The 24528-nt window shown below is 33.9% G+C and overlaps 1 protein-coding gene across 1 annotated transcript in view; it reads left to right on the forward strand.

Moving 5' to 3' along the window:
* The first annotated feature begins 159 nt into the window (after positions 1-159).
* LOC145276891 (cartilage oligomeric matrix protein-like) overlaps positions 160-24528 on the forward strand; it is a 131823-nt gene continuing 107454 nt past the window's right edge. The window contains exon 1 of the mRNA XM_080128326.1: positions 160-497. Within this exon, the coding sequence (XP_079984452.1) occupies positions 404-497 (94 nt within the window). The 5' untranslated portion in view covers positions 160-403. The remainder of the gene's footprint in view (positions 498-24528) is intronic.

A 24528-nucleotide genomic window follows, 5' to 3' on the forward strand; every position in this document is an offset into this window, starting at 1 on the left:
TATCAATATCGCATGTCAGCATCAACGAACCCTATTTCTCGACGAATATAGAAAATGTAAAAACTTACGCTGACTCCCATTTTTTTTTTATACATCTTTTTAGGGGTAGGCAGGGACTTTTTTCTATTTTTAACTGAGTTAAATCACGCCCTAACACGCAACACATCGATCCAAACTTACACGCGCATTCACGCACATATATACACACACTTACTTTTTTCTCTCTTTTTCTACTTTTACTCGCTGCCCGTTACCAGTTTTCATCATCGTCGCTCAGCAGACGCCGGTGGGACGTGTCTCTGTGATTTAGGGAAGAAGAACGGGGCGAAAGAGGGGAGCGACCTTTTTTTCGGCGTTATTCTTGTTTAGAAAGAATCCTCTTCAACAGTTGCAGCCGCCCAAGATGCACGAGAAAGAAATGCTCCTGCTCTTCGGACTTTTGGGGACGATATCGATGAGTATATTGTTCAGCCCCGTCGAGGCACAATTCCGACCACGTAAGTGAAACAAAACCATTTTTTCGTTGACATGCATGAATTATATTATTTCTTTAATTTTTATCTTTTTAATAACAGCGATGTATACGTTTAGAAAACTGTTATTTGTATCAAATATTCACTACTTAAAAAAAACTCCTGTGAATGAAATATGATATTCATACCGTCTCATACGTTTGTTTGGTACGATAAGAGGAAAACAGATATGTATTCATATCACATTTTGAAGACATCCAGTTTATAAAATCCAAGAAATGCATCGACTATTGTTGCTATCTTATATTGTAAAGACTTTTTTTTCGTTTTTTGTTACAATATAATTGCTTTTATTTTTTGTGTAAAACTTCGCTCGTGTATCAGCCATTTTCTACTTTAATATTTATTAGTTATTAACATTTCAATTTATTTTTTAAGGAGTTTTAATTTCTTTTTTATTTTAACATTATGTATGTAATGACATGAGTAGTGTTATAGTGTGACATTTATGGAAAATGTTGAAAAACACACATTTTTTGTTGTGTCATTAACTCTTGCGTTTATATGTTACTTATGTTTTCTATATGAATTAAGACGCGTATACATGAAATCGTAGTCCGATCCTTTCTCTGTTTCTACATGAGATATTGAAATTCAATAAATTGGAAATCAGGTTAAAATAGTCAAACATACTGCATGCTCTCTCACAACGATTTTTTTTGTGATTTAATTTAGCGAGGAAAACTTAAATTTGCGCGAAAACCTGAAATCAAATAAACACTCTATTTGCAGATTATAGAAAAAGTTTTTGAAAAAAAAATGTTCAATTTTTAGTTGTAGGTTCAGTTTTCTAATGCGTGTTTGTTCGGCTTTTTACAGTCAAAGATAATATCGTTCATAAACGCCTTTTCGGCATTTTGGTTAAGGAACTAATTTTATGTAGAACGTTCAAAGCAAAATAGCCCTTTTCTATTTACATTGAATCTATTTATAATTTGTATTTAAAATTTAAGAATGTGATGTATAATCAATAAAGTAATTGTTTTAAAAATACTTAACAAACAACAAACCTTTTAGAGAATGGTGAAGCAATTTCTGCGTAAATGTCAACCCAGCGACATCATTTTATATCCAGCTTACATTGCAAACCGAACCTCAATTTTACAAATTGAACAAGTTAATTTAAAACCAAATTATTTTTATCCCAAAATATGCAGCTTGATTAATAGGATTCTGCAAAATACCGTTTTAATTAAATAACAACTGTTTCAGACATCGGCTTCTCATGATTTCACATTCCTGAAGCATTTTATTCCTTTCCTTCGTAAAATTGTATGGAATTCGATCTAAAAGGAGTTTAATAATCAATTTAAAAAAATGCAATTTACCCCTTTTTTCTAAAATGTCGAATTTTCTTTGGCAAAATCTCTTTACCTACCGCTAATTGAAAAGGCAGTCTATTCTCTTTTCAATTTCACTCTATTTTTATGATTGCGTGATGACAATTGTAGAATTTGTTTGAGTAAGGGAGGGTTATTAAAAAGGTTTTTCATTTATTAAAGGCCCCCGTGATCATCTCAACATTACGAACGTGTTTAGCGGTTCGATAATTATTCCAGCGATTCACAAAATGACCCAAACTCTATTTAATAAAGCTCTAACTGTAAAAAAATGTCATTTTTGTATATCATAGTAATAAACTATTAACCAGTGTAGATGCGCGCTTTAGCTTATATTCAGGTTTAACTACACCGATGAGTCCTATAAGATAACTAAGCAATATTAAGTGCATAGCAATATTGATAAAGTTAAATTGTTTCCAGGTAATGATTTATCTCAACTGCATTAAGCAGATCAAAATGACAATGCCATCTTCCTGAAAATATATGAAAATCATCCGGGGCCTTGAAACGTCAGCACAAGTTAAAGGATGCTGATTGTGACCTGAGTGAGTTTTAAGCTATAATTCCATTTCTTCTCTCATTACTTACCTGCTCCTATTTTCTTCTTTCCTTTTATGATTTATTTTTATTATGTGTGTCGCAAGGTATAAAAATGTATTTATGGCAATTAAGCTACACAGAGATGTCCGTGTTTCATTCCTGCATAGAATTATTACTTATCCTAACGATTTATTGCGGAAATGAAACGCGGGCGCTCCTGTGTAGCTTAATAGGCATAAATATATATATATATATATATATATATATATATATATATATATATATATATATTCATACCTTACTATTAAGTTCTACTCGCATATTAAACACTGGAAGTCTATACACTAAAATGTTTAATTATTCCCACCTAAACCCAACAATACCAACATGTAATAATAACACACATCCAAACATAAGGTCCCCACACACACACGCATATCTGCCTTCATATATATTACCATTAAACAGCGATAAAACTTTTTTTAAATAGTTAATTAATGACGGACAACTCCAAACAATAACTAATTAAAGGGGACAAAACTGGAAATGTTTACAAGCTTACAAAACAAGAATACAACAAATGACTAGGCAAAAACATTACCAAAAATATCAGAAACTTAGAACACAAATGACATAAATGAATATGAATAACTAATAATAGTGTAACAGATCGAACAATAACGATAGAGTGGATAAACTAAACCCATATATTACTAAACCTATATATTACTAAACCCATATATTACTAAACCCATATATTATTAAACCTATATATTACTAAACCCATATATTACTAAACCTATATATTACTAAACCCATATATTATTAAACCCATATATTACTAAACCTATATATTACTAAACCTATATATTACTAAAACCATATATTAATAAACCTATATATTACTAAACTCATATATTATTAAACCTATTAAATATTCGATAAAATACACTGTAATTTATTTATGTAGTGATGATTTATGAAATTTTATAAAATAAAATTTTATAAAAACCTATTAACGAAATAATAAAAAGCAATATTAGAAAAGGTAATCAACCGAGAATTAGCATCAACATTAACGGAACAAATAAAAGAAACAATAGTAAATCCAACTATAAATATCTTCAATAAAACACAATAGAAATCAAGAAACAATATCAACACAAATAAAACAAATAATACATTTTATATAAGTAGCACCGCAAACATGTTTAAAAAAGATTTTACAACCATACATCTTCTTTCAATAATATGAAAGCACGCATCATTTTCTATTTTTTGTTCTACTTTAAAACGATAAAACACCAAGAATTAAGTAAAAAATAATTAAAAAATCTGTGCTATGCAAGTCTTTAAACACAATATGTTATTTAGATATTAATGAGAAGTTGAAAATTATTAGATTAACTGTTGGAGAATTTTCTAATAAATATCAGCAATTTCGGCATGAAAAAATATATAGGCAAGAAAATATCCAAATAACTTCAAAATTCCGGAATATGTATTACATGAAAAATGGATAAGACAAGTTTTGGTTTTCTTTAGATTACTAATGCTGAACCTCTATTATGTACCGGATGTTTGATATTCATAATGCCTGATACTTATGTCTAAGTGCCTGTATATATATGCCTACATCTTATTTAGATTGTTTTACTAATTCTACCTAGATAAGATGTAAACCTACTTGTGTTTTAGCTTACTCTTATCGCTAAAGTTTAGTTAATCAGTGCTTTGTTTACTTTCAGCATTTATCATATCTATGTAGTTGCATTCATTTGAATCTACAAGGAGGCCTATATCTTATGGAAAGACTATAAACCTAGTTTTAGTTTTAGTTGGAAATAGTAATGATGCAAATCCTAATAGGAAAAAATCCACTAGCAATTAGCAAAGAAGATGTAAATTTACAGAATATACAAAATTTATGAAACTGCAGGAGTGAAATAACAAACCTATATACACACAAAATAAAGGTTATTTTAGGATAACAAAAGATGACAACATAACAAAAAATGATAATTGTAAAAAAAATTAATAAAATAAACAAATACATAGACAAATGAACTAATATAAAATAAAATTTAATTGAAAAAAACATTCAGATTAAAATTAGGTCACTTCCCAATACAAAGAAAAGAGAAACCTATCCCCTCAAACAGAACAAAGAAACGAGTAATTTAGAAATCAAGTGCACCCTATTCTGATAAACGCACACCTATTGGCTATGATAAATGAGAGTAGGAATATTAAGAATCTGATTGACTGGCCAGCAAACCCAGTGCCACGGGAACATATAAAAACACGAAGAAACATTGATCCCAATAACCCGACGAATAAAAAAGTTGGATCTGCCCTTCGTGCTGAGATAACAGTTCTGATGCTACACTTAAGTTAATCTGTATTTAGTCAGTGAAGAAAAAACCCTTCTATACTAAGACAATTTTTATTTTTCCTACTTCCACAGTGCCCCCTTTGGGGAGCTGATTTCGCCCCACATTATAAACAACTGTGTGTAACATTTTGCTTTCGCGGGGAAGCAAATAAATAGTAATAGCCTGATGGATCCTGGCGAGGATGAAACACAGAAATTTCTGTGTAGCATAATTGCCAAATATATGCGTTTCATCCACTCTAGGATTCCTCAGGCTTATGCGCATAAGCCTGAGGACTCCCAGAGTGGATGAAACGCCGAATATTCAGTGTAGCTTAATCGCCATATATATTTTATAAATTACTAACTAGCTCTACCTACGTATTGAGTACTTTTGAAGTAAATACTTAAAGTTTACGCATAAATCGATACTTTCGTATAAATTTATGTGAGTAAATGAAGTAGTTATATATATATATATATATATATATATATATATATATATATATATATATATATAGTGAATATTCTGGAAAATATAAGCTTATTCTAATGGAAGGAGTTTCCACATTCTTTCGTCCACAATAATACTTTACAAATAAATAACGTATCCTATATTTTGATCTCTAACTGGAATTAAACAAATTTTAAATTATGAGAGTCTTATTTAGATACAGACATTTCCGCTAGATGCACCGTTATGCTATTTTTAATTCCTCTACTGGCATCGCGAAATTAAGACGTTTCCTTGATTCAATGTTTTTCGTATCGCATAAATGCTTTTTTTTTATATAAACATTGGTTGCATCTTTGATTCAAACTTTTATGTCGGACTAACATGAAACCTGCATAGAAAGTGGCATTCATAACACATTTATTATTTTTGCTTAGAATGAACGTTGGTCACGGTTAAAACATGAAGGAAAGAAGAGGATACATGTTAAACATTTATCCAGTTATCATAAAAGTGTGATTTTTTTTTCAAAAAATACATTTAAAAACAATTGAAATCTAATCTTTTCAGATCTATTTAAAGATCTTTTTAAATGTGAAACAATCTCTTCATTTTTAGTCGAGAAACACATTAATTGAAAACAAAAACATATAGTAAAAACACATTAATTTAAAACAAAAACATATAGTAAAAAACACATTAATTTAAAACAAAAACATATTGTAAAAAACACATTAATTTAAAACAAAAACATATAGTAAAAACACATTAATTTAAAACAAAAACATATAGTAAAAACACATTAATTTAAAACAAAAACATATAGTAAAAAACACATTAATTTAAAACAAAAACATATAGTAAAAACACATTAATTTAAAACAAAAACATATAGTAAAAAACACATTAATTTAAAACAAAAGCATATAGTAAAAAACACATTAATTTAAAACAAAAACATATAGTAAAAAACACATTAATTTAAAACAAAAACATATAGTAAAAACACATTAATTTAAAACAAAAACATATAGTAAAAACACATTAATTTAAAACAAAAACATATAGTAAAAAACACATTAATTGAAAACAAAAACATATAGTAAAAACACATTAATTTAAAACAAAAACATATAGTAAAAAACACATTAATTTAAAACAAAAACATATAGTAAAAACACATTAATTTAAAACAAAAACATATAGTAAAAACACATTAATTTAAAACAAAAATATACGTAACGTACATAATCATATATCTGTATATAAATACGTGAGCGCGCACGTGCGTGTGTAGCGGATATAAAACAATTGCAAAAAGAGGATATACCAAACAATACAATCAAAGTGGCCCATATGGTAAAACAGTTTTCAAAAAAGGGGTTAGGGTTTAGCAATTTGTTTTAACATTTAAAATAAAAAAATAAAATAAAAGTAGAATTTAAAAAAGTGTGAAATATTGAACATTTGTTTTTCTTCCCCTATACCTTTTCTCTCTCCTTTTTCTGTTCCTCTCCTTTATGTCTGTGTTTAAAAATTAAAATAATACATTTACTCCTTTCTGAGGAAGTATTTTAGCAATAGATTAGAAATGGAATTTAACTATATTGTTTTTTTTCGTTTTTTTTTTTACATACATACATACATACATACATACATACATACATACATACATACATACATACGTATGTATGTATATAAACTTTGAATTAAAATAAACTATAGAAAAATGTTTTGATATTACAAATATGGAGTTTATTCCAAAGATTAAATTTTGGCATTCATAATTGAAATAAAATTTCAGCCATATACCGCCCCCCCCCCGTAATCTGGAGGGTCAATTTTCTAAAAATCTACGTGTGAATTTTCCTGTTTTTCGGTAAAAACGCGCCGAATAGTGCCTTCCAAGTGGTCTATTGTGTCTGTTTTATCAGCGTAGACATGAGACTGTACATATCCCCCAAAGAAAATAATCTCATGGGGTTAAATCGCACGAACGAACAGTTGACAGGTCTATTTCGTGAAATTGTTCGTGAAATTATTCGTTCATCAATATTTCTCTCAGTAAATTGATTGCATCATTTGCAATTTGCAAACACTGCTCGGGTGTCAGTCTTTTCATGATGAATTACCAAACCAAGCTGAACTCAAAGTAACTGATACTTATAAGTTATAAGTTGTCAATTTCAAGTTTGCGGCGTCTATATAAGCGTAAAGTCAAATTATTTCAATTATTCGACGCAAGAAACCCATTTTTCACTGCTGTTCATAATGTGTAGATCATTATTATATTATGTACACATTGAGTATATTATGAATATTTGTGGTGTATAATTCTTTGTATTTTATTAATGTATCATATATATATATATATATATATATATATATATATATATATATATATATATATAAAGTATGTGCATATGTTTATTTATTTCATGTATGGGATTCACTCTTAGAATTACGATTTTCTAACGCGGTTGCTATGTGTAAGGTTAGTAGTGTGCGCTCTATTTAGTCAAATTTAATTTGAAGTAATAGGGCAAAAAACACTTCGTGAAAATTCAGATACCTCCGATCTTTGTGAAATTTTAACAATTAAACATCAATTAATAAATATTCCCCAAATTTCGGTTTCTTTTTAAACGTTTTTTTTTTGGGGGGGGGGGGGTGAAATATGAACACCTCCCATGTAAAACTTTGTATAGTTCAAATTTGCATTAAATTTGATCCATCAAACAAGATTTCATGAATTTCAATTTTTTTTCTTAAGTTTTCAGCATTTTCTAGAATCAAATTCATGTAATGAATGTTGATTAATAAAGGTTAGCGACATAACGTTTATAAGGATCATATCTTGATTTCTTCGTAAAGAGACATAAAAGTGGTGCAAAAGTTATATTCGGGAATTGATTTTACTCATGATTGGATGGGTATTCTTCTAACATTTATGCTCCACACTGATGATTCCCGATAAAGGATGAAACACATGTGTATGTGAATAAGAATTAGATACGTTTATCATAATATTGTTCATAATTAACTTAATGCAGAATGAGCCATTAAAAGTAGCAAATATAGTCTGACAAATTAATTTGGTAAATACAATGTTCCGTTCAATTAAATCGCTGAACATTGTTATGGCAGCCTACTAGATATGACCGCTTGTATAGAAATAAATAGATTTTAATTCTTTTCTTTCACCACAACACTTAGGTTTGCCACATATATTCAGATGTTCAGATTTGAAAATTAAAAGGTGATTTGAGTCAAGGGTTTGAATCGTGCTATCGGAAGACCAGTAATCCCCCACACTGGTGATTTCTGAGAAAAAAATACGTGTACGCGGATAAGAATTAAAAACATTATATATATATATATATATATACTAACAAGGAAAACCCAACTCGGAATTGAATGTGGATCAACGAATGTTTTACACAATACTTTTATTGTCATAAAATCGGTCAAATTTCTCCAATCAAAACGATTGATTTCCTACTCCAGTTGCTGACCCACTGCGGTGTATTGGGAGGAAACTTAATGACTTACTCCATAATACATTCTAGTCTAAATTGCACTGTACCCATTGTTCTTTTCATAAAAATTATTCTTATGTATAATAGCTTGAATTAAAGTTGAAATTTTAAAGTCCAGTATCATAGTTCAATTGTGCCCTAAGCAGAAACATTCAATTCGAACGCACCCCCGTTTTATCAAAGAACTTTTGATTTTATTAAAATATTGCTGTATAATGGCTAGAATTAAAGTTTAAAATACAAAAATCAAGTGTGACAGTTCAATTGTGTTCAAACATTCAATTCGAACGCGATAAATATTTTAAACACTTACTATATATCTTTACTATTATATAAATGCAACTTTGTCTCTGTGTGTGAGTGAGTTCATTTCTTATAGACTCGAAAATGGCTGAACAGATCTTCTTTAAAATGTACAGAACTTTTAGTGTATAGATCTTAATTAAGTTTTGTCTCAGAACACCCCGGATAGTTATTGATAATCGATAATCGAAACTGTTATTTTAAGTCATCAATCATCAGAATACCCCGGATAGTTATCGATAATCGATAATTGAAACTGTTATTTTAAGTAATCAATCATCGGTAAAGCAATTTTTTCCATGTCATCGCTTAGCAACAATGATAGAACAACGTGCTGGGAAAATTATACTGTGGGAAAGCGTGTTTTCATGTGTTTTGTATTTTTTTTCTTTTTTTTTTTTTGGTTGTTGCTTTTTTTTTTTTGTATGACGCAGTCTGTAGGTTAAAAATTTGCAGGTTAATTTCTTTTTTTTTCATTATCTGCAAAGAATTTTATTTATCTTGAAAATTTATGCGATTATTATTGTTTATTATATATTTTTTTGCATGGCGTGGTCTGTAGGTTCAAACTCTGCACATAATTTTTTTTATGTTTCTTTTTTCGTTAACTGGTACCTATATATCTCTAAAAGTGAAATTGTCTGTATGTGTGTCTGTGTGTGTACATTTCCCTACGCAATAATTCTGTCAATTTTCAGTCTAAAGACTCGAGATTTGACATAAGGGGTATCGAGATTTGTGAAAATCTTTTTTACTTAATTAAGTTGTCGGCCAGAAATTTAGCTGTCAAGGGGTCAAAGTTCAACGATTTGACCTTTGAGAACTCTACCAAACTCCTCCGCTGATTTTGGGTCTAAACACTTGAAATTTTAGATGTAGGTTACTTGGACATGTATCAAAATTATAATTCTTTGAGCCCAAAACAATAAATGATAAGGAGTCAAAATTGGGGTCAAAGTTTTAAAAAATCGGTATTTGCGGGGGCACTACCAAATTACGCAGTCATTTTTTCGTTTAAACATTTGTAAATTTTACATAGAGTGTATTCAGGCATAGGCCAAGCTTTTCAATCAGAGTTTAGCCGAAAATTTTGCTGCCAATGGGTCAAAGTTCAAAAGGTTTGACCTTTGCGGTCTCTAGCAAACTATTCAGCCAATTTTGGGTCTAAACATTTGAAATATTACATAAAGGTTATTCGGACATGCAGCAAGCTTTTAAATCAGTTTTGGGGCGAAAATTTGGCTGGCAAGAGGTCAAAGTTGAAAAAGTTGACCATTACAGACTCTACCAAACGCCTCTGCCAATATTGGATCCAAACACTTGGAATTTTAGATGTAGGTTACCTGAACATGAGTCAAACTTTTTAATATATATATATATATATATATATATATATATATATATATATATATATATATATATATATATATATATATATATATACTACCATGAGTGTCCGGCGTTGCCCAGGTGTTTGGAGGTGTGTGTTGAGCAAAAGAAAAGTGATAGTAGGAGGGAAAGCTCGAACCCGTACCGCGAAGGAGGAAAAGGATGGGGAAAAACGTGACGTCTTTGCTATTACGAAACCGGAAGTGACGTAGATCTAAATTAAAGCTAGACAATCGAAAAGAGGGGATGACTTTCGAAAATATCGGCGAAAATAGCAACCTCTCCCTGGAGAAAACGGCCCAGTTGAGGGTGAAGAAATTAATATTTTTAGCCAATTTTTCGGTATTTGTCGTCTGAAGGGTCGAGCTTCAAAACGATACTGATCTTGTGAAAATCCGCCGCCTCTGTCGAAAGTTTTAGGCACACATGCAAACATAGATTTATATATTTGTAGCTCAAATTTTCAACCCAAACCGATTAAAAAGCTTTCCCTATCTCTGAATACCATTTATGTAAAATTTCAAATGTTTAGACCAGAAATCGTCTTTAGTAATTTGGTAGATACCGCAGAGGTCAAGTTCTCAAAGGTAAAATCCTTGACGTTTGACCTCTTAACAGCCAATTTTCTGGCCGAAAACGGATTACAAAGATTTTCCCAAATCTCAGTACCATGTATATCAAATTTCGAATCTATAGACTGAAAGTTGACGGAGTTATTGTGTAGGGAAATTTACACAGACACTTTCACTTATATATATATATATATATATATATATATATATATATATATATATATATATATATATATATATATATGAGCAAATAGTTAATAAAATATGTTAAAAAACACTTTGAAATGAGTTAAAAACTTATTTAATCTGAAAAGGAAACACTAGATAAATGGATAGTCCTTAATCCGCGGAGTTTCGAAGAAATACTCTCCTTCTCATCAGAGGGTAGGAATTAGCAAAATGCGGGATCGGATTTTGCATGCAGAAGTATTTGATGAAACAACAGGTAAGTCAAAGATCTTACTTGAAAACAAAATAAGTTAAGCAGCGGGAATATGGTAAAGAAAAAGGTGATTACACATGAATGGATAGTCTGGTGGAAGATAAAAAATCCAGTGACGGTAAAATCCAAATGTAAAACTTCAAGAAAGTTAAAAGAATTTCCATTTGTACAAGTAAAATCCAAAGACATCCCATATTTGGAAGAAGATGGTCCATAATAATCCAAAGGCAGAAATCCATGAAATAATTCACAAACATGTGTACAAGGAAAAAAAATATTAATAAAAGAAAAATAAGATGTGCTTTTCACTCTACTTCCGAGACATAACTATAAATAAAAAAAGATCTAGGAAGAAAAAGGAGAGAAAAAAAAGTATAAAGTTATATATATATATATATATATATATATATATATATATATATATATATATATATATATATATATATATATATAAAGTGAACGTGTCTGTGTGTCTGTCTGTGTGTCTACCTGTGTGTGTATATTTCCCTACGCAATAACTCTGTCAATTTTTAGTCTACAGACTCGAAATTTGACATACAGTGTACTGAGATTTAGGAAAATCGATGTGATCGGTTTTCGGCCAGAAATTTGGCTGTTAAGAGGTCAAATTTCAACGATTTGACCTTTGAGATCTCTATCAAACACCTCTGACAATTTTGGGTTCAAACACTTGAAATTTTAGATATAGGTTCCTTGGACCTGGATCTAACTTAATAGCTTAATTTGAGCCCGAAACAATAAACGTTAAGGGGTCATAATACGGGTCAAATTAAAAAAAAATTGACCGTTTTGGGGTTTTTTTTTTTTTGCTCAGCATACACCTCCAAACACCCGGGCAACGCCAGGCAGCCATGCTAGTTTATCTATCTATCTATACTCCTATAAATTAGTTTTTCAAGCGTGTGTATTGATATTCATATTAAAACCCCTCTTTTCTATTTATTTAAAATGAAAATACAATTTTCTTATATATGGGTTATGGAATGCATTCACTAGCAAAAGATCTAACTAATTTGCATATTCATTTAAACATTCATTTTAATTAATTCCCTATTAGTTTTTTCGGTTTTCTTATGTCTTTCTCATTTTTAGTCAACTATTACGTGTAATTATATTCATGCAGATATTCTACATGATTTATACTTGCATAATATTTGCGTAAAACCTTTACAGTAAACAAAAAATTGTTTCCATATATATTTATGTATACGTATATATTTTTGTTTAATCTATTAGTCTATTTATCTATTATATCTATAAAAGTGAAAGTGTCTGTCTGTCTACATTTCCATACGCAATAACTCTGTCAATTTTAAGTCTACAGACTCGAAATTTGATATACAGGGTACTGAGATTTGGGAAAATCGATGTGATCGTTTTCAGCTAGAAATTTGGCGATTAAGAGGTAAAATTTGAACGATTTGACCTTTGAGAATGCTACCAAACTCCGACAATTTTCGGTCTAAACACTTGAAATTTTAAATATAGGTTCTTTGGACATGAATCCAACTTAATAACCTGATTTGAGCCCAAATCAATAAATTTTAAGGGGCTATAATAGGGGTCAAAATAAAAAATTTGACCACTTTTTTTTTTTTTTTTTTTTTTGCTCAACATACATCTCTAAATACCCGGTAAATGCCGGACACCCATACTAGTATATCTATAAAAGTGAAAGTGTCTGTGTGTCTGTCTGTGTACATTTCCCTACGCAATAACTCTGTCAATTTTAAGTCTACAGACTCAAATTTTGATATACAGCGTACTGATATTCAGGAAAATCTTTGTGATCGGTTGTCAGCCAGAAATTTGGCTGTTAAGGGGTCAAGATTCAACGATTTGAACTTTGAGAACTCTCCCAAACTCCTCCGACAATTTTGGGTCTAAGCACTTGAAATTTTAGATATAGGTTCCTTGGACATTGATCTAACTTAATAGCTTAATTTGAGCCCAAAACAATAAACATTATGGGGTCATAATAAGGGTCAAAGTTAAAATAATTTAGCCTCTGCGGTCTCTACCAAATTACTCAGACAATTTCTGGTCTAAACATTTGAACTTTTACATAAAGGATATTCAGAGATAGGGCAAGCTTTTTAATCAGTTTGGGTCGAAAATTTTTAGTTACCAATATATAAATGTATATATGTATGTATGTTTGCATATCTGCCCAACACTTTCGACAGAGGCGACGGATTTTCTCAATATTAGTATCGTTTTGAAGTTTGACCCTTCAGACGACAAATATCGAAAAATTGGCTAAAATATTAATATCTTCACCTTAAACTGGGCACTTTTCTATAAGGGGGTCGCTTTTTTCGCCGATATTTTTAAAGTCATCCTCTCCTTTCGATTGTCTGGCCTAAATTTTTAAAAAAATGTCACTTCCGGTTTGGTTGTGGTCGTAACAGCATAGACGTCAGGTTTTTTCCCCGTTCTTTTCCTCCTTTCCGGTACGGGTTCGAGCCTGCCTTCTTACTACCACTTTTTTTTCTCAACGTACACATCCAAACACCCGTGCAACGCCGGGCTGAAATGCTAGTATATCTATAAAATAAACATGCCTCTCTGTGTGTCTGTGTGTCTGTGTCTGTGTGTGTACATTTTCCTACGCAATAACTTTGTCAATTTTAAGTCTATAGACTCGAAATTTGATATACAGCATACTGAGATTTCGGAAAATCTTTGTAATCCGTTTTCGGCCAGAAATTTGGCTGTTAAGAGGTCAAACGTCAAGGAGTTTACCTTTGAGAACTCTATCAAACTCCTCCGACAATTTTGGGTATAAATAATTGAAATTTTAAATATAGGTTCATTGGCATGGATCCAACTTAATAAATTGATTTGAGCCCAAAACAATAAATGTTAAGCGGGTCATAATAGGGGTCAAAGTTTTAAAAAAAAGAGACCTATGCGGTTTCTAGTAAATTACTTAGACACTTTCTGGTCTAAACATTTGAAATTTTACATAAAAGGTATTCAGACATAGGGCAAGCTTTTTAATCGGTTTGATCGAAAATTTTTAGTTACCAATATATAAATGTACGTATGTATGTATGTTTGCATGTGTGCCTAAAGCTTTCGACAGAGGCGACGGATTTTTACAAGATCAGTATCGTTTTGAAGTTTGACCCTTCAGACGACAAATATCTGTAAATTGGCTAAAAACATTAATTCCTTCACCTTCAACTGGGCAGTTTTCTACAGGGGGGTCGCTTTTTTCGTCGATATTTTTTTAAGTCATCCTCTCATTTCTAGTGTCTAGCCTTAATTAAACCCTACATCAGTTCTGGTTTGGCGCTGATCGTAACGACAAAGATGTCAGGTTTTTCCCCCGTTCTTTTCCTCCTTCACGATACGGGTTCGAGCCTACCTTTCTACTACCACTTTTTTTCTTTTTTTTTTTTGCTCAACACACACATCCAAACACCCGGGAAACGCCGGGCTGAAATGCTAGTACGTATATATTTTTGTCTAATCTATAAAAGTTAACGTGTTTGTCTGTCTGTATGTCTGTGTGTGTACATTTTCCGACGCATTAGCTCTGTCAATTTTTAGTCTACAGACTCGAAATTTGATATACAGGGTACTGAGATTTGGGAAAAGGTTTGTAATCTGTGTTCGGCCAGAAATTTGGCTGTTAATGAGTCAAAATTCAACGATTTGACCTTTGAGAACTCTACCAAACTCCTCCGACAATTTTGGGTCTAAACACTTGAAATTTTAGATATAGGTTCCTTGGACATGGATCAAACTTAATAATTTGATTTGAGCCCAAAACAATAAATGTTAAGGGGTCATAATAGGGGTCAAAGTTAAAAAAAAGTTACGAACAGTACATAGGGCCCGAGCAAAGCCGAGCTGAACTGCTAGTATACATATAAAGAGAGAGATCGATAGAGAGACGTTAATATATAGTAATAATTAGTAATAAATAGTGATATTTACAACTAGAAATAAAAATAGGTTTAAGGCTCCTAATATCGTATTAGAATTGTCTGCAAGGACTAGTGGCGCAGTCGTTTGACTACTTGGAAAAATCTATTGTAAAAAGTGATATTCTCTTTAAGCTTGGAGGTTCAATTCCTAGGGTGGGCGACCGAAAACTACAACTGCGAATTACTTAGGACCTCTATCCAGAAATTCCGTCCAAATTTCCGAGTTCGATAAGTGAAAGTCATTCTCAATATGAGAACAGTAGTCTGATGAATCCAAATAATATGAATTATTAGTTACACATGTGCATACATGTTTCAGTGGAATCCCAATTCAAAGATCCCACTTATCAGACCAAATAGGGAGCGAATAATCACGCGAGTTTCATTGGATTTATATCTAAAAAACTATATAATCATTATATATATATATATATATATATATATATATATATATATATATATATATTGAATATTCCGAAAAATATAGACTATCCCTAATTCTTTACAAAACTTACTGTTGATTTTATACAACGGGCCTTTCTGTGATGTAAGGCTTTATAAGGTCAAAATCGGACTGTTCATTCTTTTATCCGGAATTTTCGATAATCGATTTTCGATAGATATCAGAGGAATTCCAATGCAAAACCTAAGAACACTCCCAGACACATAAAGTATATTTGTGTGAAATTTCATAAAATAAGCGCAGCCGTTTCCATAGAGAACTTTCTCTCTCTCTCTCTTTCTCTCTCTCTCTCTCTCTCTCTCTCTCTCTCTCACACACACACACACACACACACAAAGTTCCTTTTATAAATAAGTAGAAACATATATTTGTTTGTGTGTTTGCGTTGTAGTAAAATATGCGATATGTGAAAGAAAAAGGTATGTGATAGAAATGCGAATTCCCCACATCAAAACGAGCACAAAACACAGTCACATGCTTGCCTCAATGCAATCTATTTGAACCAGTGTAGTTAATCATTTTCAAACCTTTATGAAATATTAAATATATGAATGCGAAGATCGCGTATGTTTGTTAATGTCAAAAAGTCAACTAATGCTTATGAACTTGACAACTTAAAGGATAGACATGTTTCCCATAAACGACAGGTTCTTTTTAATTTATAACATTATGGAGAAGAAGAGTGTCAACTATAAAGCGTTTTTTATTGAAGAAACATTCAGTCTATATTCCTAATTTCCCTGTTCCAAGAACTCGCATTTCAATTTTTAAACAAATTCTGTTTATTCTTATTTTATGAAAAATAAATAAACAAAACGAATCGAGCTTATGTCAACAGATGTACTTTGTCATAACAGATAAGACAATTTATTTGACAAAAAAGGGTTAAATACCATAATTGTATATGACATTGGCCTTATTATTTTAAAGAGAAAACAGTTCTGACAATTCCATTAAACACATAAACATTTCTAAATGTCATTCCATGTCCATTTCAAGGATTGCATTTCAATATTTCTAACAAATCTTAAGAAACCAAAGAGTACACAACTAAAAGAATAAAAAAGGATACTAATTTAGGATTGATGCCAGTTTTTGCCAGGGTTAGTAAAGTTGTGTTAGACATACTGAGATGATTTGTTTCATGAAGAAGTCGTTCAATTATGTTTATAGATTTCTCATAATGATACAATATGGAGCTGCTTGGAAGATCTTATCCTGCCTTGGCAGAGTTCAGAATAGACTTCGTAGCCTAGTGGGGGATGGCCTATTTTCTTTCCTGTAACCTCTTTATCACAGAAGAGACGTTGTGAGCCTGTCTCTGTTTTATCATTATTTTCATGACAAGTGCTCGTCTGAGCTCCAATCTACGATTCCCCCTCGCAAAACATTCACGAGAAACACTCGTTTGGCTGAAAACGCTATCAATAATTTTCCCCACTCTTTATCTTTGCCTAAACCTAAACATAGATCCCATGAACAATTATTTTTTAGAACTGCATACCTGTGGAACTCTCTTTCGTTTACCTGCTTTCCAGCTGACTACAATATGGTCGTCTTCAAGTCCAATGTAAACAAGTTCTTGATGAGCCGTTCCCGTTAAGTAATCTAATTTACCAAATTTACACTTCTAACGATTACTATGATATTGTCCTTTTCACCACTGTACACTCTTGAACCCTTATTCTCGAGTGGCCTCTGAGCCTTGATAAGTGGTGATTCCCTTGTAAAAAAATGTTGTAAAAAGTTTTTCCACAATAAAACGACAAGTTTTTAAATAATATCACAATAAAACGATAACTTGTAAAAACAACAAGTTATAGAATAGATAAAAACTATATATATTTCGTTTTGTCTCTTTTCCTAGACAACTATGGCTGGGGCAAAGTTTGATTTAAAATTGATACCAGAATTCGACGGATCCACTTCTGTTGTAGACTGGGTCGAAAGGGTTGAACTGACCTGCAACCTCTGTGAAGTAAAGGGGGTGCATACCGTGATTCCCCTGAGATTGGCTGGAGGCGCCCTAAGTGTATATCAGCAACTTAGTGCCGTGGAGAAGGCTGATGTTACCTGTATAAAAAATGCTTTATACAAGGCATTTGCCATGGATCCCTGCACGGCCTACGAAACATTTGCCACTAGGAAGCTCATGCCAGGAGAAACCGTGGACATCTTCTTCGCGGAGCTGAAGAAACTTGCAGTTCTATTTGGCAATGGAGTGTCAGAGCAAACACTGGCGTATGCGTTTGTGGCCGGCCTTCCCACCCATGTTAAGCAACTGTTGAGGGCTTCCACCAGCGTATCTGTAACGCCCATGGAACATTTGTTAGAACGCGCTCGAGCCATTATCAGAGATGAGGAGGACCTGAGGGAACCGGTTGTAATGATGGCGCAGGCAGCCAAGACTAATGCTGAAAAGAGTCCCAGTTTGAGACCCACAACCAATGGGAGATGTTTCTGCTGCGGCCAGCAAGGCCATTTCGCAAGAAATTGTACTAACAAGGGGCGGGGGCACCCGTGCTGTTTCCAATGTGGTAGTTATGGACATTCATCCCAAAATTGTGCGGGAAATGCATCAGGGGGCAGGACGTCAGTGCCGCCCTATTCCCCGGACAAGATTTAATTGAGGTGCAACCGACAATAAATGTGTACGTGGACCAAGTGCCTTGTTCAGCTCTTCTCGACTCCGGGTGCTCACACACCATCATGAGTGCCAAGTTGTGTCGAAACTGGACAAAGCAGAACATCAAAGTAACCACAATAGGTGGCAATACGCAAGCTTGCTGTGGAGCTGGAACTGTCAAAGTCCACACAGACTCTGGTGTGGCCGCAGATATTAATGTGGTGGTGATGCGAGGGGATTTGCTGGGATTCGATGTACTGTTGGGATATGATGCTATTAAGGCACTGGGGGGAGTGGTTATTGGAAGAGATGGGACTGTGCGATTTTTGGAAACCCCAGTGTGTGCTGCAGTTCACATTGATCGGCCTGATTTTAAGGTGGACTACGACCCTCACCAAAAAGCATGGACTGCATCGTGGAAGTGGACAGAAGGAAGGGCGCCAACCGAACTCAAGAATAGCATTGCAGAGTACTCGATACCTGACAAGACCCGTGATGAATACGAGAAGGAACTTGAGGCATGGATCCAGGATGGATGGCTGATCCCCTACCCCAACAAGCTGGGACCACCCAAGGGTCTGATTCCCTTAATGGCGGTAGTCCAGCATAACAAATCAAAAGTTCGTCCGGTGCTGGACTATCGTGAACTCAATAGATACATTGAGACACTGCCGATGCTGAAGTGTGCGTCAGCAAGCTAAGAGAATGGCTCCAATGTGTCTATATTAGACTTGCGGAAGGCTTATTTGCAGGTGCGAGTGGATGAGACATTGTGGCCGTTTCAGACAGTATGGTTCCAGGGTCAGAGATACTGCCTTACTCGACTTGGCTTTGGGCTGAATGTGGCACCGCAAATCATGAAGACCATCGTAAATGCAGTGTTGTCCCAGGAAAAGACCACTGAGGACGCAACATGGGCCTATATTGACGATGTGTACGTCAATGAATACGTACAATCTGCATCGCATGTCAGAAAAAAGTTAGCTCAATTCGGGTTGGAGTGCAAGGATCCCGAACGTCTGAGGGATGGAGCACGGGTATTAGGATTGGACGTTTGCAGGAAAGACGGTACCTTACGATGGAGGCGTGGCAGTGAGATTCCAAACATCCCTGATGTTATTACACGGTGGACTATTTTTTCCTTGTGTGGGAAACTTATTGGTCACTTACCAGCGTGTGGCTGGCTCCGAGCAGCTGTGGGCGTCATCAAACGCAGGGCAAGTTTAGTAACTACAGGTTGGGATGATGTATCTGATGATGCTCTTCTAACTCAGATGACAACAGAAATCCTAGAGAGAGTTAACAAAGAGGACCCTGCCCGTGGAGAATGGTGTGTCGATGGGGACACTGTAAATGTGTGGGTTGACGCTAGTTCTTTCGCATTGGGAGTGTTATTTGAGCAACGTGGAAATGTAATTGAAGACGCGTGCTGGTTGCGACCCGTGAATGATGCTCAGCACATCAACCTGGTGGAACTGAATGCTATTGTGAAGGGTTTGAATCTGGCACTGCAATAGCAGTCAAAGAAGTTACACTTGTACACGGATTCTCTCTGCGTCTACCACTGGATGTCCGACACTCTTTCGGGACGAACGAGAGTCCGCACTAAGGCAGCCAGTGAGATGTTAATCCGGCGGAGGCTAAACACCCTGAAGAGTCTGGTATCAGAGTATGACCTGTCGGTGAGTGTAACACTCATGGCATCACACTATAATCGTGCAGACCAACTAACCCGTGTGCCTCACAAATGGTATGAACCTGTGAAGACAGGCGTGGAGTTCGCTGCTCGATCTTGCGCAGTTGGCGCGATTAGCTCATGCCAAATACAAAGAATTCATGTGCAGAGTGGACATCCAGGTATCAAAAGAACTTTGTATTTTGCGAGGCGTGTGGACCCGGTAGTGACAAGGGCGGATGTCAGGCAGATCATCAAACAATGTGAGGCATGCCAGTCTATCGATCCTGCACCTGAGCAATGGCAGAAGGGGCGATTGGAAGTTGAGCATGTGTGGCAACGATTAGCGATGGATATTACCCATTACAGTGGTAAGCCCTTTCTAACCCTTATCGACTGTGGACCCACTCGTTTTGCGGTGTGGCGGCAAATGACCAGGCAGGACTCAGCGAATGTTGTCCGCCAACTGTCATCTATCTTTTCTGAGCGAGGTGCGCCGGAAGAGATATTGACGGACAACAATGCTGCTTTTTGTAGCCACCAAGTTCGGCAGTTGTTGAATGAGTGGGGTGTCCGACTACGACTGCGATGTGCTCATGTGCCATCAGGGAATGGCATTGCTGAGAGGAGCCATCGCAGCATCAAGAGAATTGCTGCCAGAAAGCAATGCACCATTACGGAGGCCACGTATTGGTATAACATCACACCAAAGGATGGGAAGACAATAACAACAGCACCGGCCAATGCCATACACAAATACCGTGTTAGGATAAAGGGCATTGACACTGTCCAACCAATCGACGAGGAGAGTCATGACAAATACAAGGTAGTGGATCCAGTTTGGGTTAGACCCCCTGGAAACCGGTGCACCACCAAGTTCAAGCGAGGACGAATATCTGGAGTGGTCAGCCAGCAGTCGGTCCTTGTTGATGGAACCCCACGCCATGTGCGCAATCTTCGCCCAGCTAGTGAAGTACATCCCAAAACTACAGAGAGCGATGAATCATCAGATGATGAGCTGCTGATGAGTGAGGTCACCGAGCAAGAGAGTGGTAGCTGTAGTTCGTCTGATCAGGCAGGATCAGAACCAGAACCAGAACCACACCCAGAACCAGAATCTGAATCCGAGATTGTAAATACCACCCTTCACAGAAGCCAATGAACTAAGAGGCCACCCCCGGAGTGCACTCTATGTGATCATCAGATCAGGGGGGAGTGTAGTACTTACCAACAAAACAAACGCCCACGTGTTTGTGCCTTGTATAGGCATGCGCGACAACAAAACTTGGGTTTTTATAAGCGGAAGTCTCGAGGTTGTCAGGAATCTACAGGCGCATGCGCAAGAGAAGGGATTGAGATAGTGGTATAAAAGGCAGGTCGAGTGAGAAGGTTGTTGTTGTTGTTGTCATTGGACGTTACAGTGACGCGTGCGTTAGCAGGTGATTAAGAGGCTGTTTTTTTTTGTGTGTCAAGTCGCGCACCTCGGTGAAGATCATATAAGTCGTGCACCTCGGGGAAGGTGAAGGTCATAATAAAACGACAAGTTTTTAAATAATATCACAATAAAACGATAACTTATAAAAACAACAAGTTATAAAATAGATAAAAACTATACAATTGTGTTACAAAAACAATATAAATTGTCAAAACATTTTACGACAAACAAAAAGTAAAATGAATATCTTTTAATTGTTGTTTAAATAGATGATGATATTTGAATGTTATCTGTCTTTCATTGACTGAAGCTTCAAATGTTCTCTTGGTTCTTTTCTCTGGTTGGCTCATATATTCCTGAAGAGAACGAATCTTTCAACTTTTTACATACCTAGGATTTTATATTGGTTGCAAAATCTTCACAAGGAATCCAAGCAACCTTAATTCTTGAGAAAACGAAAGTTATTCATCTATGGTCAAGTTTTGTAGGTATTTATTTTTCGGTTATTTTGTTATTTTTAATCATTTGCAAAAATATGGACCGCTATTTCAATTTTCTTTTAAAAACAAATTGTTGAACTCCTTCATGGATTTACTTGTATATATAATATACGGTTATATATATATTAAATATAACGACTAGCACAGTAATATAATTATGAAATGGTTATATACGTTTTAATTGAACTTTGGAGATGTCAAAAGAGCAAATACAACTAACATTCATATATATATATATATATATATATATATATATATATATATATATATATATATATATATATATATATATATATATATATATATATATATATATAAATGAAAGGTGATTAAAAATTGATTAAAGAAAATGATAGAATTGAAAATAAATCTATAAAAAACACATAAATGGAAATCAGAAATCTGAGATGTAAGAAATTAATTTTGGATGTAAAGAATTTCAAATATATTGGTGTGTGTGTGTGTGTGTGTGTGTGTGTGTGTGTGTGTGTGTGTGTGAGAGAGAGAGAGAGAGAGAGAGAAAGAGAGAGAGAGAGTTGCTACAGGCACATATCGGAAGATTTTACATAGGGTCTTCCAACCTAAACTATTGTATGTTGAATGATACATTCAAAACTGATGACAATTAAAAGAAGTTAGCAAACATTTTTGCTTTCTATGTTAACCGTTTTGCTCAGGTCTAGTTTTAAGTTTTCAATGAAACGCATGAAGTGGTCTTTATGGAGTTTCTCTTTTTAATTACTTGTCTGGCCATCTGCGTGCACTGTAACAGTTCTGAAGTTTTCTGAGTTCGTAACAATCTGATAGCTAGGTCTGTGATCAAAATATGATTTCAAGGAGTTTCTTTTTAGAATAGTGGAATATGAGCGCTACTTCGACTGGATCACTTTTTCCTCACAGTAATCCATTAAATTAATAAGAAAAATTGATTTAAATAAAAAGATTTTGTAATTGTAATACCCAATATTAATGCGACAGAGCTTCATGATAAAATAATGTAGAAAAGTGTTCTAACAGAGTTTATTTAAACAATAAACTCTGGAATTGTTTATTTGCCTCTTGCAACACACGTAACATGCGAATAAGAAACAGGAAAAACAATGGACAGTACTTGGTTTAGCCGTAAAACGACTTGTATCTTTTTTGTTTATAAGATTATCGACTACTTAACTACTACTACTACTACTACTACTACTACTACTACTATTTGGTGCTGTCAGTATTTAATACCTTTGTTCGTCAAACGAGTCCAAAATCTTCAAAATTCTTTTCCCTCCACCGTTCTTTCTCTTTTTCTATTCTTTGTTTCCTTTTTTATTTTGTTAACTCAAAAAACGTAAAGAAAGATTTGAAGTTGGATTTTAGGTGATGACAGAATGTTAACTGAGATACACGACATATTAGTTTTGTAGGAATTCAGATCGCTGCGGATATGATCTAGTTAGAAAAAGCCCCTAAATAAGAAAATAGATCTTTTCTAGTAAATAACATACATTCTTAGTTTAAATCCTCGTCATCTCATTCGAGTTTGTTTCGTGTCCGTATTATCTCCGTTTTCCCTTCTTCGCAGTGGTCTACAGATATTCGTAATTATCAACAGATGTTCACAGTTTCTCGAATGATGTTATAGAATTCCTCATTTGTCAGACGTTATGTGGAATTTACCAACAATTCAGAAACATCTTATTTCTACTGCATGAAGCAACTTTAATTTGCATATGAGGCTAATGTTTTCATTTCTCCATATCGAATCCAGTCTTGCCAATATCCGAGTAATTTAATTTTTCGTATATAAATTGTTGGTTGATTTATGCTTATAATAATCGAATGTGACTTATAACTAAATTAAAGTTACATTTAGTGCTACTCTTTCTAAGTTTTTGATCTTAGAACTTCTTCGCAGATTAACTGCTTAGAGAATCTTCTCTGCTGACTGTGTTCAGCTTATTTCTGTATTAATCTTCATCCTTTATTTAGCAGATATTCTATACCGATGTTCATCATATTGTCGCCGTCTTCTTAGCTTCTACTCAGTCCATCAATATTATCAGCGGAACGGAGGTTTATAATCATGTTCGTTAGATGAAACTAATAATATCTAGACGAGGCGATCTCCATCCGATCATTATTAATGTTCGAAATGACATTTTATTGTGAACGTAGCGTAGATTGAATAGATGAATATATATATATATATATATATATATATATATATATATATATATATATATATATATATATGATTGCAACGTCTTGTCAGGCGAATGCCACTCCTTCAGACACTTAAAGTCCATGAGCCCAAAAATGACTTTCATCGCCACAGGTCCATTTTAATAGACAAATGTCTGAGGGAGTATCTATACACATATGATGTTACAGAG

Source organism: Euprymna scolopes, chromosome 5, assembly GCF_053919585.1.
Source record: "Euprymna scolopes isolate OS-2025 chromosome 5, ASM5391958v1, whole genome shotgun sequence".
NCBI lineage: Eukaryota > Metazoa > Mollusca > Cephalopoda > Sepiida > Sepiolidae > Euprymna > Euprymna scolopes.